The 17008-nt window shown below is 39.2% G+C and overlaps 2 protein-coding genes across 2 annotated transcripts; both read right to left on the reverse strand.

Annotated features, from left to right (window-relative positions):
- Nucleotides 1-1455: 1455 nt before the first annotated feature.
- vgll1 (vestigial like family member 1) lies at nt 1456-4149 on the reverse strand. Its single transcript, XM_041047384.1, has 4 exons — nt 3909-4149; nt 3064-3266; nt 2602-2961; nt 1456-2125 (listed from the first exon to the last, which is right to left on the reverse strand). Exons 2-4 carry the CDS (start codon nt 3251-3253, stop codon nt 2088-2090), a joined length of 588 nt encoding a protein of 195 aa, XP_040903318.1. The 5' UTR covers nt 3254-3266; nt 3909-4149; the 3' UTR covers nt 1456-2087.
- A 482-nt stretch (nt 4150-4631) lies between these two features.
- Nucleotides 4632-14432, reverse strand: adgrg4a (adhesion G protein-coupled receptor G4a). The gene is made up of 27 exons (XM_041048335.1): nt 14375-14432; nt 14015-14112; nt 13845-13903; nt 13436-13490; nt 13138-13175; nt 12876-13024; nt 12285-12344; nt 12005-12088; nt 11435-11520; nt 11282-11352; nt 11150-11177; nt 10975-10997; nt 10664-10806; nt 10453-10582; nt 9524-9630; nt 9189-9405; nt 8886-9051; nt 8295-8438; nt 7636-7773; nt 7464-7509; nt 7186-7289; nt 6737-6858; nt 6264-6532; nt 5936-6041; nt 5422-5702; nt 5227-5328; nt 4632-5097 (listed from the first exon to the last, which is right to left on the reverse strand). The coding sequence occupies exons 1-27, from the start codon at nt 14427-14429 to the stop codon at nt 4976-4978; spliced, it is 3003 nt and encodes a 1000-aa protein (XP_040904269.1). The 5' UTR covers nt 14430-14432; the 3' UTR covers nt 4632-4975.
- Between the last annotated feature and the right edge of the window lie 2576 nt (nt 14433-17008).

Genomic DNA, 17008 nt, shown 5'->3' on the forward strand with positions numbered 1-17008 from the left:
AGTGTCATCCAGGTGTAGAACTTTAATAAACTTCCCCAAAAAGCCTCAGGTAAAACTTTTATTGACAGAACCAAACGCAAGGTGTGAACATGTCCCAATAATGACAGCATGACTCATGAGCAAACAGGTGAATGGAGCTGGGAACATTTGTGATGGTGTTGATGATGTACAGCGCGTGTCCTCAAAAAACAGCTTCTATAAGGACTCATTTGAAACTCATCTCACCCTGACACTTTCTGCTGATTCACTATTTGAACTGCACTCAACTGTAGTAGCAAGTTCACTCCTCAGAGTCCACACAGCAGCAGATGTCTATTTAAATACCAAAGAAGAACACATTTACACCTGTACCTGGGTTGGGAGTGTGAGAAACGTGACTGCCAATTAAAGAGATTCAGAGTGCTCAATACTGAATAGATCTATTAGACATGAAATAAGTGTACCAAGGAAGAAACATAAAAACACATTTATATAGTGTGAGATGGACATTATGAAAGGTCCTTTTCCCAAGACTTTTCATTTGCCAATGCCATTTTTTTTAGCAAGTTTTTGTCTGTCAATCAAGACAAACAGAGCAGAGTCTGTTAAAGTATGTGTTTGGCTGTCTGCAGACCAAAGCATCTGGTAAGTGTTGTGAGTGGAGTATATGTATTTATTCATGAGACATGAGATTGATTTCATAACATATCATTTATGTATTTATTCAGTATTGAACACCTTGGATTTCCACAGTATCAACATGTAAAGGTAAAGTTAAATCATATGCAGTGGTAGAAGAAGTGTTCAAATCATTTTACTTAAGTCAAAGTTGCAATAAAACATTAAAAAAAATTGTAAAAGTCCTGAGTTCACAATTTTACAACTCTGAATGTATGATTGTACTATAAACAAAATGTATGTAAAGTTACGTAAAGTTGTGTAAAATTACTTATCACACAGAATAGCCCCTGTTATTATATTATTATTATATGTTTATTGCTACATCAACATGTAAATGCTACTTCAATGTTGTAGTTGGACGAAGTGAAGTTATTTTGATTGCTTACTAGTAATGCATATTAATGCAACTGATGACATGTTTTAGAAGCAAAATCCTAATCCTAAATCTAAAACATAACTAGTAAACATAGCATAGTCAAATAAATGTAGTCAAGTAAAATGTGCGATATTTCCCTCTGAAATATAAGATAAGATGAACTTTATTAATCCCACTTGGGGAAATTTGCAAGTGAAATTTGCAATGTCAAAACAATACTCAGCACTTACGTAAATGTACTTTCCATTTCTGATCACGTCTTTTATTATCACTGAGATTGTGGTCTCAATCTTGCCATCAGGTGTCACTATTGTTCACTTTGATATCATATTGTGTTGTTTGCTGTCTGAAACTGAAGACTTTACAACGCCACTGAGAACATGGTTTTTGCAAGGCATTTCACATCTTAAAATTGTGACTTATTTGCTCAGATATTTATTTAAGTTTGTATATGGTTTCATTTTTGTACAGTACACAACACTTTTCAAAGATTACCTTAAACTGGAGCTTACAGAAAATAATACATTAACATTACATCACTATTCTTTCCTTTTTTTTTCTGTTTTTGGTGATATGTAAAAATATTGCCATAAAAACTAGAACTCATTCAGGTGAACTTTAGAAAGCAACAATATTTGTACACTCAAGAGGCTCACAATGTAATATTGTAATACTGGTCCATTTACTGGTGAAGGCCCACTGAGAGAAGTGCCTGGTAAAGGCACAAGAAAATGCCCTTCGTCCAACTCCACTACAAACTGAGCAAAAACATTTACAGTGCTCGGAGATCTACAAGAGGAATGTCAGAGTTGAAGAACAGGTTTGTCAGAGACTGTTCCCTTTCAGAAGGTTGTTCCAGTTAGTACATGCTGAGGTGCTGAGGTCATTTTGCTGAGAAATGAGGCAGAGAATGGAAGCGCTGCTTTTTCTTCTCTTCCAGTTCTAAGATGACACTCAGAGGCAGCTACCCGCATAAACAGTGGGCCAGCTGCTATAACTTATGTTGTGTAGCTGAAGCCGTTCTCTGTTTCTGCTGCCCCAGTAACTCTCTTCAATACCAGTACAAGTCCTTCTTGTCCAGACGCCGATCTGACAGAGAGGAGACAAAACGTCAGTGATTTCTAAGCAGCTCTATTGGTCGTACATGAACAAACTTGTAAGCAAGCATACTGAGCAAAATTAAGCTGTAATGAAAACACCATCTTTTTCAGACAGTAGCATTTCTCAGAACAAGATGCACAAATTCCTGAGTGGTTACCAAGAAATAAGAATAGAAGTCAGACACTTACTGGCAGTTAACAAATTCCTGACAAGTAATTCCTAAAGAACTCAAGGTATGATAGGCCATCTATCGTTAATCAATTAGCTCCTGTGTATCTTTAAACTGATCACTGTCTACTTCAACAACTGATTAACTCAGAATCAGAACAAACTACTCAGGATTCTGTGGACCTTATTCTAAAGTGTTATCAGTTTTGCTGTCTGAGGGTCAGATATTTTAATTTCATTGGTTGGAATTTTTTTAATCTTTTCTTAAAGATGCTGCACTCTTGCTGCAGGCTTACCAGGTTCAAACCCTACAGCAGGGTCCACAGACTCTCTAAACCCTTGAGGCACCGTCCAGCTTGGAAGCAGTTCTGCCTTGGAGCTGGAGGCAACACTTGGTCCCATCTCACCCCTGTCACTGTGCAGCAGATTGAGCAGAGATGTGGCGTATTGCCGTCCAGTGAGGCTCAACCCTTCTGGGGACAAGGAGTATGCAATGGATGGTAAACCCGGGCCCTCGCCTGCGCTGCCAGTGAGCGAGTGCCAAGAGCCTGGTGTGTCGTCTGCAGGACTGTAGGTCAGGAGACGTCCCGCTACAGGAGGGGCCTGTGACTCTGTGTAAGAGTTAACAGCGCTGCCCTGACAAGGGCTGGTGTCTTCTGCAAGGGGAGAAAGAAAGAAGCCATGCAGTGAGGATGAATGGGATTGATTGTCTTGTTCGTGGTCAGGTAGGTTGTACACTTTCGATTCTATGCACTTACCCAATTTAACAGGCTTACGGATTTTCTTTGTCTTTGCTGCTGGAGCCTTGGCCTTGCAGACTTTACCAAGAGCTCGGGTGAAGTGAGCATCCACCATGCTGTTGATGTCCCCCTGGAAGTAAGTCAGGATGACACACTGAGAATGCTGCTCCACCTTCACAGCTCTGGGATTTTCTGTGCTGTCCTCCATGGGTCAGTTGTGACTGAAAGGGGAGACAAACAAGATCATTTCAGACACACTAAACTCTTCTTGGCTGGGGCAGATTGCCTCCTTATCCGTTTATCAAAAGTGTTTTAAAATTAACTTGCCCTGGATGATTCTTGTCATGCACTGCTGACTGTCTTTGAACAGACTGATCAGTTTCCCATAAAGTGTCAAAACATTTTACAGAAACAGTAAGAGTTTCACTTTGGTAAATTTTATGGCTCAGAAATTGTCTTATCCTATACTATGTACGAGAACCTCCACAGTGACAAGTGAGTTAGAGTTAGAGACGTCAACATTTGCATGAATGTTCTTTGTAATCTGTGAAAAATCTAGTTAGATGTTTAAACATCCAAAAATAAATATTATGTCTATTAGGGTTTGCACAGTGCATTTGAATGAGGGGCTGATTTGCATTTTGAATGTTTTTTTTTTTTTTTTGGAGGGAAAACCATTACCTCAACCTCTGTAATTGAAATCTGTTTATGAAGGAGTGAACATATAGTCATAGAGTACTAATAGCAAAAAAAACCCCATTGTACATAATGAAAGTGAAATCCTAACCTGACTTACGAACAAAGAATTATTGCATCATTTTTTCATACATAGTTGTACTTTAAATAACTTAAGTAACCCTTACCTGACCTGATGATTGACCAAAGATGACCAGGGAGTGTGTCCTTGCATTGACTGATTGATCAAATTAAAGATGAGCAGCTGCCAGAATTGCTGGAAAATATGTCACCTGGTTTCAGCTTTAACATCAGAGTAATCGCTTAGATTCGAGAGAAGCAACATCAGTTGTGTTTCCTCTCTTCCTCTGCGCTACAGACAAAACATTTTGCTCTTAGATCCTGCAAACTTACTTGATGTGTTACACTGGGAGGGCGTGTGGTGCTTTATGGACGCAGACAACTATGAACAGAATGCCATCCAGCAAGTTCCTCTAGAACCTGAATGACATCCTATTAAAACATTCCTCTGTCACACTGTCAAACACTTTAACAGCAGCTCTGAAGGGAGCAAGTGTCAGTGTTCATATTGGATTAAAAAAACGTTAAAAGTAAAACATCTCTAGCTGTTATACAATATAACATGAACATGTTACATAGTGCAGATTTTTACTAATTACACTTGCCCCAGTCACAGACATAAAAAACAACATAAATGAAGAACAAATGATCTCTTCAGCTGTTCCTGGTTTCCATGGTTGACTTGTGGACTGTTTCTAAGTTCCTTGACTTGCTTACTGTAGTGATAACACAACCAGGTGGCTTTTTATCATTGAAAATAAACAAACATTCAGTCTAATCACAGAGAACAGAAGAAATCCTAAGGTCTTAAAAAAAAATAAAGAAAATTGAGAATCACTGTACAGAAAGATGGTTTAATGTCCTAAAAATTACAAAAATACCATCGCTTTCAGATGCTTCCCTTTCCATCCAATTTAAACAGAAAGCTCTTTTAACTTCCACTGTAACATCACATTTACTAATTACTTTACTATTTATACTTACACAAAAATACATTTATGTATATATATTTTTCCCAAGTATTAGCCATTCAGTTATACAATAAGAGCAGTCCATAACAGAGATGGAGCAGTTCATCCTCCAACCTCACTGCACAATGGACCTTGAAAATGAGAGCTGCATCGAATGGCACATGCAGAGGCTGCTCATGCCCCCTGGTGGTGGTATTCGGTTCTCATCTTGTAGAGGAGCCTGAGACCTTCCTGATGGTGGAAGTGCTGTCAGAAGCGACTGAGTCAGAGTTAACAAGATTGTTCTTTTTGCAGCGGCCACCCGCTGTTACAGAGCGGCTCCAGTCTGAACACAGGAGGCAAGGAAAGGAGAAAACAATGGATAATACACTGTTGAAATACGTTCCACCGCCGTCTGACCATTATACTGCAGCACTGTATGTCCACAAACATTTCTTTGCTTTACAATAGGTACCTGAGTAATCACTGAGTCTGAAACGTCCACAGCACAAGTGGATTCTCCACTCTTTCCTCACATTTTCTTTCATCAAGCAGTGGAACAAAAACACAAAGAACCCTGGGACACAAGAGCAACGTTAGTACACACAGTCCTCTTTTTTTTTTAATACTACATCATGATATAGGCATAGTACCAACAGGTCATATTTACCCTGCAAAGTGTTGAAGATGGAAAACAGGTACATCAGGACCACTCTGCCTGGCCCAAAGGAAAAAAAGCCCATCGACCATGTCAGGCCTAATAGGACGGTGAGACTGGCCACTGCCCTCAAGTCATGCATAGTGCCGCCACTGTTTGCTGAGGGCTTATTGGCCCTCATGCGTTTGATCTGGATCAGAACCACGATGAACACGGAAATGTTGCACAACAGGATCATAAGAATAAATGCCACCACCGTCACGTAGAAGAAGACGTCATTCTGCAGCCAGCAGCTGGAGAGAGGAAGACAGCTGGTCATGTAATTTACACTGGGATTTATAAAGAATGCCGTCATGGATTTATTGTCTGTTTGTTGCTGTTTTGTGAAATTTTCCTTTTTTATTCTGCACATTTTATCTGGTGCCCGTAAGATCTCATTTCACAGTGTTTATCACAGAATTTAGATGTGACGTCCCCAAAATAGATATGCTCATTGATTTCATCTATAGCCCAGTGATGTACTTACAATGAGTCTGTGGATTGAAGCATGACGGCAGCCTCTTCAGCCACAGCGTTGCCATAGGCATCTTTATCTATAGCTAGCACCAGGCTGACTATGACCAGAGGAATGCCTGTGAAAACACACACCAAAACCCTGACTCACAGGTAAGCATACAATATGAAGAGTAAAAGTTTGCAATGATAAATGAGGATACTTATTGTTGTATTATTGGAAATTAGTCTGCTTGACTCCAACCAATAAAAATCCAGTCCTGAACCTAATCAGCCAATCAAAGCAAATGGACCCCTGGGCATTTGCTTCTTCAGCAAGGAGTACTTCAGTTCAGTCTTACCCCATCCTACAGCGCAGAACTTGAGGATGTAAGCAGGAACATATATGTTGAAGACCTTGACCAGTGCGAGGTACATGTGCACGGCCTCCAGGCCCATCCAGGTGAAAGAAGCCAACAGGAAGTAGTGCAGCGTTGCAGCAGTGGCGATGCACAGACCGTAGTTGGAGAAGGATGAGAGCCAGGAGTCAAGAAGGAAGAGCATGCTCAGCCCCAGCAGGGCGATAGACAGGTTGATGAGGATCTTGGATGGGTAGTCCCGACGCAGCTTCCTAAAGTGTATGCAAGAAAAATGTGGAGAAAGACTCGCAGACAGGAAGATAAATGAAAATAACACAAGCTTCCACGAAAGAGAATTACAGCTAATGTAAAATTTCTACATGTTTCGTTTTTTTCCTCCAGCCTCTTTTATGATGTGTTTGATGATGTGTTGATGTGATAAGTCACTAAATTTAATTTCAGTACACATGACTTACTCAAAAGCGAGGTAGGTGAGTAGGGTGATCCCCAGAAAGATGGAGGATATACCACAGCCAAGATAAGAAATCACTGTCAGAATCTGACTGTCAGTCTCACTGATGGGGGTTCTGGACACATCCTGACACACAATATACAAAGAGGGAAAAACGTATATTTAAAGCCAGTACCTGTCAAATTTCTAATGTTAGCGCCCCCTGGTGATAGAATCATAATAGACACTATGGCAAGCAGCTGTATAGCTGTGAAAACACAGACCATCATTTGAAAAATAGTTATAAAATTACATGAAAAAAATTCCACATTGTAGCTTTAACATAAGCATTTTGCATAATAGGGAGAAAGAAAAGCAGAATCAGCCACTGAGAAGAATGCACACATTATGTTGCTGCTTGAGGGAGTTGTTTGTTCCCTGGTTTCATTTATAAACAGCAAACCAGTGACTCACCAGGAGCACAGCGAAATGTGTGAGGTGATTGCAGAGACAGCTGGTCTGATAAGAAGAAATACTCCAGGTTTCACAATCTCTGCTGTTCCAACCACCCTGACCACCTGACACGTAAACACACACAAACATGCACAGTATTTGATTAAAGGCCCAGGTGTGTAGAGACCTTTAGTGACTGATCTCACTGATTCCTAAAAGTTCTACAAGGCTGATTTACAGTAAATTATCTAAATCGAACTTTGAACATATAGAATATATTTAATAAATGATCAACCCACCGTTCCTCTGGAAATCCCAAAACACACATTGTACATTGTCTTCCGGCTGTAGAAAAACAAAACAAACAAACAAAAAAAACCCAAAGAATTGATGATGATGATGCTTTTAGAGTCAAATGCAAAAATTTGTCTTCTTACTGATGAACTGAAAAGCATAATAGTCTTTTCACACCTGTTTGGGTGTTTGATGTCTGAAGGTCACCACCACTCGATCCATCAGGTTGCTGACATGACTGTTATTGATACTGGCAGATACTACGTAGGAGTTCAATCTCCAGCTGTTCTGTGTTGCATTGGTCGTGTATGGGTCCTGGTAAAAATCAAATAGTGGTCACATTAACTGTGGCAGGACCAGAAATCACAGTAAGTAAGTAGTGGTACCAGTGTTTTTCTATGGTCAATAAAATATGCTGCAGAGAAAGAGCAGATTTGTTTTAATTTATTCTTTGTTTGATCTGTAAATAGTAGGGAAGGTTCAGGTTTTAACAGAAAATACAAACATTTTAATACTACATTTGTTTTGTTGTTGTTTCTTCTAGGAACAGTTGACATTTTGAGAAAATGCTGATTCACTTTTTAGCTTTCTTTAAAAGTTAAATGGAAAGACTAACACCACACTCATATCTTTGTAGTTAAAATGAAGAGAACAGCCAGCAACTGGTTAGCTTAGCTTAACAGATATTAGAGTGGTATCAATCTTTTCATCCAGCTCCAGGAAAGAATGCAAATTAGTGTATTTCACCAACTGTTGAACTATCCCTTCAAAATATTATTAAAAAGAGAAAAGAACAAAATAACAAATGGCAACAGAGAAGGGTTAACTGAGAGTACCTGAAAAAGGTCATGTGTTCCATAGAACTGAAACTGAACACGAGTTGCATTCATTGTGAAAAAGTTGTGGAGTTCAGAGGGCAGAGATATGGCTGCATCTGTGTCTGGGAGTGGTTCACTCACAAAGCTCTGGGTTACAAAAGTCTGGAAAACAAATACAAATAATAATACTGAAAATATTTGTGAGCCACAATGCTAATTGGTATTTACTATTTAAATATATAGCATTTGTTCCCTCTGTCAATCTAAATATTTTCAAATCTGTTTCAAAGCTAAATCTGCAAATTTATGCTGCTTTTTGTTGACTAGCATGTTTTTCTTTCTCATTGAAGCTTAACGTGCCATGACTGCTTGAGGCCACAATGTCTGTTTATTAACACAGTTTCCTGCATTTCCCTAACGTTCAAGGACATTAATGTAACACAAATTGTCCTTAAGCAGTCAGATGGAACCAGTCTTGGAGTTAGGAAAACATCAAAAGGACATTTCTTTTTACCTGTGGACATCTCACCTTTGCAGTTCACAAAAACAGCTCATTAGTAAAATTTGCCGGCCTCATTATGGCATATCATCACATTCATAATGTCTTACCATTGGATTCAGGAGAGGTGAAACCAAGGACACACCAAAGGTGAGGCCACTGAATCCATTTGCATCTGCGTTGATCATGGAAAGCGCCAGCGAGGGAGCTGTTAAACTTACAGATTCACCTTGGAAATCCATATTGTTCCCCAGTTTATCTGTCAGGTTGAGGACACTTTTGCCATGGACAAATGACAGATGGATTAAAAAGAAAATAAGACTTAACAAGAAAAAATCTTGCATACCAGTGCTTGAAAGTTTTTGTACATATTTACTGAGATTCATCAGACTCCCACTTCTCTCTCTACTTACATGTTAGCCACTGGTGTGACATCAGTTTTGGAAAGCAGGATATCAGCAACAATAGTGACGATGTCAGCACCAACCGCAGGCTTGATGACACTGATATCAACCACTTCATTGAGTTTATCCACCACTGAATTCAGTTCAGAGGAAGCGAGCTCAGAGCTGTTACCTAACTGAACATCCACAAGGTTCTGAATTATGTCCACAACCTCAGCTGCGTTACCTAGAAATAAATAATGTCATTAATGCTTTGTGTTACAATTGAAATTGCAATAATTTCATTTTATACAGTATTATAAGCAATGGCAATTAACCAGAATGTATATTACTGATCCTCTTACCAGTGGTGACTGTGATATTGTCGAGGTCTGACATGGTCACAAGTTGGTTGCAGTTTGTCATGTCAGGCTCAGCCCAGCTGGTCATGTCAGTTTCAATGTTTAACTTACTGAAAATAGAAGAGAAATCAGAGGGAACTGAAACAAAAAGAGGCAGAAGACAATAAACATTCTCTCTGGTCTGGTTCTAGCTGGTTGGGTTCGAGACAAATCATTATATCTCTAGCTTGTTTCCTCAGGTAGTAAGCTCATTGCAAGTTTCCAGGTAAGGGTGGTAAAAAATAAAAACCACCTGTCAACTGTGGATGATTGTCTTAATAAGCATCAATCCAGTGTTTCACTAAGAGACCATAAAACTGATTACTCATATTACTCATTTATTGCCCCTTCAGTGATAGCTGCATCAAATTCGACAGAGATGATGTGAGGAAGATTGAAGCCCTTCATTACACTAATAATTCGCTTATAGGAAATTGATTTTTGCCTGGGCTGTAGGCTGGCACGGATGCATGAGCATATGTGTGTGAGGGTCAGAGCTTGTGTGCAGAGTGGGAGGACTGGTTGGAACAGGACATTGTAATTGAGGGAATTTTCTTTCCTTGCCGAGCTGTCTCTATGGAAACAGATTGTTCTGATAAAGACGAACAGGATCTGTCCAAGTAAATAGAGCGACATACAAAAAAAAGGCTGATATGAATAAACCCCTGAATATTATCACACTTTGTCTTAATTATAAACCAATATATTCTTCATTATTTTATGAAAGACACTCTCTTTATAATGTCATGTTGTGTACAGCATGATAAGCTATGCTAATAAAAACTGCTTTTTGAAACATTTAGGTCATAATTTTGAAATGTGGCAATTAAATTTTCATTATCTCTAGTCAAATACTAAATCCACTGGGTAAAAGGAAATTGGTAATGTCTTACCAAAGCCTGTAAGCTCTCTCTGAGATTGGTTTTTTGCATCCCATTTCTTGGTTGACTTGTGGAAATGCTTCGGGCCAAATATATTGTCCATAGATTGTTGAAGTAGTTTCTTCTAAACAGTTTTCTGGCACTGAAAAAGAAAAAAAAAATGTTGCGACTTCTTATTTCATTTCTAGTCATAGCTTTTCTTTTGGTTAGAAATCCATCTTACCTATGTGCTTGATCACCACATCCATAGCTTGAATAATAATGGAGCCATTTTCGTACTTTGATGTCAGTGCAGCTTTAATGAAAGTTGTAATTTCTGCAACACTGTTAATGTTGTATTCCTGAATATGGAAGGTACAGTAGTATCTGTCGACGAAACACACAGTTTGAGGTAAAACCAACATTGGTTTGAACCATAATGCTTCAATTAATCAATTCTAAATGAAATACAAATGAAGCTGTACAGCGTTTGACAATACAGACAATACAGGTAGCTTTTAGAATAATTTTTCTTTTATATTTTTAGTCACCTACTGTTTTTGTTGGTTATAGGAAGTCTAAAAGAAAAGAAGCCAGAGAGACGATGAATTGTGAATATCAACTGTTGCAGTAGGGTGAGATATTATTACTAGAATTATTCAAAACTGTACAATGAATGATACTTATTTTTATTCACTGATCTTGCTACTAGACTGAAGGGCATACTCACTGTTAATCCATTGTTTTGCTCCATGCGCCTATGAAATATTATAGATGAATATGAACCAAACAGAGCTTTCATATGACAAATTTTAAAAACAAGATACTTGTTGTAACAGTAAATCAACCTCAGGCCACTCACCTACCACCATTCTCCTTAATGATGAGATTCAGTACACGCATGGTCTTATTCACCTCCAGTGCTTCTTTCACCTTATGGCAGAGGAAAACAATTCATTGTAAAAAACTTTTTTAGTAAAGACAGTTCTCAAGGGCAATAGTGCGACTCTCTTACCCATTTCTCAATAATATCCTTTGGGTTTGGTGGGCTGCCAGTCATACTTAAGGTCACATTAACTCTAAAGAATGTATCTGGTCCAACTGCAGGGATGAAAATACACATGGCCTGTGTAGTTTGTCACTGAACTGATACAATTCAAAGTTCAACTCTGAATCAGATTAAAAACATTTTATAGAACAAAAAAAGTGTGTTCTGTCTAAGCAGCATTTGTCCTCCACGTGGTTGTGTCCTGCTCCCACTACTGTTTATTCTCCACACCAACAACTGCACGAGTCATTACGGGGACAGTCACATTTAAAATCTTTAAATGAACAGAAATGGAAATGTGCCTGTGGTCAGTGATTTTGTACGATGGTGCGACGATTACTTTCTGAGACTGAACATTTGTAAAACCGGAGATATGGTCATGGTTATTAAGGTTACATCATTGTATGATGTACGAATGTCCTTTTGTGAGGAAGTGAGGACTTGAACTGAACTGAACTGGAGCAGAAACAGGAGTGAGCAAGCTACATGAACAGAATGACTCTGAATCTGAGAATCTGAGTTGTTTGGTGAACTGACCAGCAGTTTCGTTGAGGTCTAAAGGCTCTCCTGTTGTTGACATGTTAGCAGGGCGAGCTGGCAGACTCTGAGTTGGACCGGTTTCTATGAATCAAATGGCATTATTTACAAGAAAACACCCCAAAAATAACAGCACAAACAGATTGTCTTCCAGACCGTTAAGAAAATAGAATCATTACTATCGTTATAGATACGTCTAATTGTCAAAGTCTTCCTGACTCCACAGGGCTGTAAAGCACCCCCATACATGTACAAGTTTTATTCTTTCTTGCATGCTCACCTGATATAGTTACACCAGTACTCACGGTTGTTGGTGGTTCTGTCACCACAGGGAATATCTCTGAAAGAAACCAATGAAATTACTAATTATAAAACTTTCTTAAGATTCTTAATAAAGAACAACACAATGTCTCATGGACATCAAATTATTTAAATTTTCTTTTAATGCATAGCCACTGATTGCTTGTCGTGAATTAGGTATGTTTAGAAACACAGAAGTGCACTCTCTGGCTTTAATGTACTCCCTGTTTTCCTTTGCAAATCTCTGCAACATTTAATTCACCCGCTTAATAATCGCAGTGAAAGTGCTTGGTAAATTTAATCACGTTAATGGATTTGTGGATGTTCATGCCTCAAGTGAACATTTCCAGTCAAACCCAGAGTCTGCTTTGTATCTATAAACCTGAACAAATATTATAAAATTGTGCATGGAAATGCACTTTGGAATTGAACATACATCTTTTTCTAAGACAGAAAAAAAAGTATGTTCTGTTAACCTTTGACTGCCACAGTAATCCAATAAACACAACAGTGAGTGCATTTTGCACATGTATGCGAGAGGACTGACGTGTGCTGTACAGACTATACATACCCACAGGAAGTATGCTGATGCTATTGGGGTCAGCTGTCAGGTTGAGGAAGTTGTAAGAGAAGGTCAGACTCAGCAGTGCAGTAATAGTTGCCTGAACGGCTTCCACATTAACAGCAGGATCCACATTCACATAGACTTCACAGCTGAAACTGGGGGTAAACCACAAGGACATCAAAGTCTCATACCACGCAGCCCTCATGTGCACTGCAATTATTATGATCCTTTTCAAGAGTCATATAGTTTTTGTAGGAATTCATCTTACCACTTGTCACAGGATGAGTTTGATGACGCTCTTGATCCCTGATAACACAGATATCTTTATTAAAAGGTTGTATAATTTTCCTTACTCAACTGCAACTGGTTGCTCTTAATATAATTCACAGCCACCTTGCCTTTGATTTGACCTCAGTGCTTTCAAACATCACTCATTTCCTCGGAAAATAATATTGTCTCAATCTAAAAGAAGAGTCTTTCATCTGTTCTCCAATCAGCTGGTATATGAGGATATTGCTGCTTCTTTCCATGGAAAATCAAACTGAGGACTCTTAATAGGGCTGTACCTGAGGCTGTTCAACATGTAGAGCAGCAGAATTATTAACCGAATGGCAGGAATGGCTGTGTGGGAACACAGATAACAGAAATTACAGACAGGAGTGTTATCCAGGATTGCAGTCATAGCACATTTAGCTTCATACTGCACCAACCACCTATGACATTCACTGTTAATACACATACATAATTATGTACATTTACTCAAGTACTGCGTTTCACATTACTTGTACTGTAATAATAAAATAATTAGTATATAATGGCAAAATACTTTTTTTTTGCACTGAGTACTTTTACTTTTGATACTTTAAGTACATTTTGTCAAAAAGACATGTACTTTTAAATTTAAAAAAAAAATCTGAATTTGTGCTCTACCACTGTCAGCTGAGAGGAGTGTTTTGCAAACAAAAGTTAAATTACCTTGGAGATGACACGGAGATGTCATGGACAGAAATGTTTTGAGGGAAAATGTTTTCCAGCTGATGAGAGATGACAACAAAGTTAGAATGTTTTTGAAGGGCAAATCTGACTCTTTGTTCAAAGACAATGGTTACCAAATGCCAGTGACACATTCAGCTAATTCTTCATACCCAGTTTCTTGTGACTTCCTCCAGTGAGACTAAACAATTGTCAGGATCCGTTGAGTGAGCTATGAATGTCCACATTTTGATTTTGTAGAGTGACCATGCTAAAAAAAAAAAAGCAAATGCAGGCTTTTCAGCAGGTTTTTGGACCTGTTGCTACTGAACTCAGTGACAACTTTGACCTTAAACTGTAGTTACTGAACAGCAAAGTGTATTATCAGCACACTCATTCAACTCTCACCCACAGTAGATTGCCTTGTTGTATGAACAGGTGAGGAAACTGTGGGAGTAATTCATTTTTCAAATCTTGAAAACTCAAACCGGATGACCATGAAATGCAACAGATAGACGTCACACTGTATTTACCACAGTGTAGGCTGTTGTCAGGCTTAGGAAGGCAGTTGTATTTCCACTGCTGCATGTCCCAGCTCACCACGTCTCCATCTGCACAGCTCTGCCTCCCCAGCTCCTCAGCGCTCCATTCCCTGGCCCACATCCTGAACAGGCCAACCTCGCCAAGCAGGTTGTTCCCACTCTCTGAGATCACTTCACCATTTGCGTCTACGTAATGAGAAACCCCCAAAGTGAGCGTGCCATTTTGGGCCAGCTGTTGGGGTAGGATGGGATTCGAAGGGGCCTCACTCACAATGATTCCATTAATGTAGGTCCTCAGTCTCTGAGCTTTGCCCGACCAGGTGAGACAGACAGAGAACCATTCATTCAGTTTCAGTTCCTTTTCAAATCTCTGTTCCTCTCCAAACAGCCACACTGTCAGCAGTTTACTTGTGCCCCCAAGTCCCAACTCTATGTTTCTACCTCCTGGTGCTTTGTAGACAAAGCCTGTCCACTGTGATCCAATGTTGAGGCGCAAGAGTGTGCATACACTCAGCTCCTTAAGGGGTGGTACCACAACATCTGGCCGTAGCTGCCAGATGCATGGACGGCCATTGAAATGCACTTTCTTACCCCACAGGCTGGTACCAGCAGAGGCAGCTGAAATGACAGACAGACAGATGAAAACTTAAACTACATGTTTTTAACCATAAAGATAAAAGCAATATGAGATCACACTCAAAAAAGCCCTTCAGTAAGCACTTTCTCGGTTTCATTCAGTCCAATTCAGAGCTTCCTTATCCCACAAGTGGCAATAAAATAACATAAACACAATAAAAAGACAGTAAGGCTACTGAAGACACTTAAAGTGTACACACTTTGTAATCACAGCCATTACTCTATATGATATTTTTTTACTACTACATTGTCAAGAGCTTTAAAATTATTTAATTGGTCTGAAATCTTACTTGAACCCAGAAGACACACTGACAGCTGTATACACAGACAGACGGTTAGACGAGACCGGAGGTTCATGGCAAACAAATAAGCAAGGCTTTCGATGTCAGTCAAGTGGTCATCTGCTGAAAGGTGACAACAATTAAAAAGATGTATTCATTTGCGTTCACTATGAAGAAGTGACACAGTGATCAGTTTATATCTGAGAGGCCAAATAAACACCTGAGACTCACCATGCTCTTCTCCTTGCGATGGGCAAATTAAAATTTTAAGCTATTTTAGAAATTAAGCATTCGGTGTCAGTTCATGAGAATCTGGTGGAGCCATGAGTCTGCTGGCTAGTGTCACTTTATTTCTCTATAAGAAGACCTCCACGCCCTCTCCCTCTACTTCCTTGAGTTACTCATTAATCACTGGCAATAAACAACTAACAGGCACGATAACGTTAAAACCGCCTCTGCAAAGGTGAATCTCAAAATTCTCCCATTAACACATTTGTGTTCTTTGTGAACTCACCTGGTTTTAGTGTTAGAGTTTTGGTGGCTTAGTGAGAGTTTTAATGTGAATAATTATCCTAACAAGGCTCAAAGTTTAAAGACAGACTGAGGTACGTTGACAAATAGTCTGACTTGACACACACCTTTGTTTGCGTAGATGCTGATGACACATGTATCGCTACAAAACAAGCTTTTTAGGATTGTTATGTAAGCCTCCTTTTTTTTAATTCCCTCTACATGGGGATGGATGGTTCTGAGAAATTATTCTAATGAACACTGATGGTCTACAGCAGCTAAAAGCAGAAGATGACATGATTTGTCATACAAACATAAAACAACATCTACATATTGTAATTGCATCTACAAATGTTGCTTATGTCAAAAACGTTTTTTTTTTTTTTTGTTGTTAAACGTGTTCATGGTTTGGCTCAGACTACAGGTTTGTGTGAGTGTGTGTGAGCATGTGTGTGTTCTATATGTCAGGTTGTCGCTGTCATAAATTCTCTGCAAACATTCGCAGTAATATTCTTGGACTACTCTTATGCTTTACAATTATCCCCCGGTGATAAGAGCTCAAACAAATCTAATTTGCTTCTCTGTGTGACGTACACTATGTAGACCTGAAAGTAAGTAAGTCCATAGTACAGGCTTCCTTTAAGCCTAAACAATTTAAACAGCCAATGTACGTCAATATCTCCACCTTTTTTTATACCCACAATATCCTGTCAGGTCGGTGAAATAGTTTGAAGGAAGAAAGACATCAGTTGTCAGTTTTATGGCTCCATGCTACCACAATGTGGTCAAACAGTATATTGCAACTGTGTAATTACTGTATGTCAAACTGGGAACTGTTGAATGATTCAAAACATGGGTCTCACCTTCAGCTTGTTTCTCCTCAGTGGAGTCAGTAAGAGGGGCAGAACAATTGTTGTAATAGTGTTAAAGATTTTATTTCTGTCTGTAAAAACACTCACATACACACAAAATATCTTTGTACAGGAAGCAGGTTTGTTAACAAGGGTCTCATTCATGCTTTTTAATTCCCCTCCCTCCTCCTCCTCCTTCCCTCCCTGTCTGAGAAGCTGGAGCAGGAACAAGAGGGTTCCCCAGAGGGAATGTGAGAAGACCAGGCGTGACGTGATGTGCCCAGGTGGGGGAACCTGAAAGTGTTGTATTCACAGGTCCATTGGTCAAATCGGGTTGGGAACCTCTC

Source organism: Toxotes jaculatrix, chromosome 10 (genome assembly GCF_017976425.1).
Source record: "Toxotes jaculatrix isolate fToxJac2 chromosome 10, fToxJac2.pri, whole genome shotgun sequence".
NCBI classification, from domain to species: Eukaryota; Metazoa; Chordata; class Actinopteri; family Toxotidae; genus Toxotes; species Toxotes jaculatrix.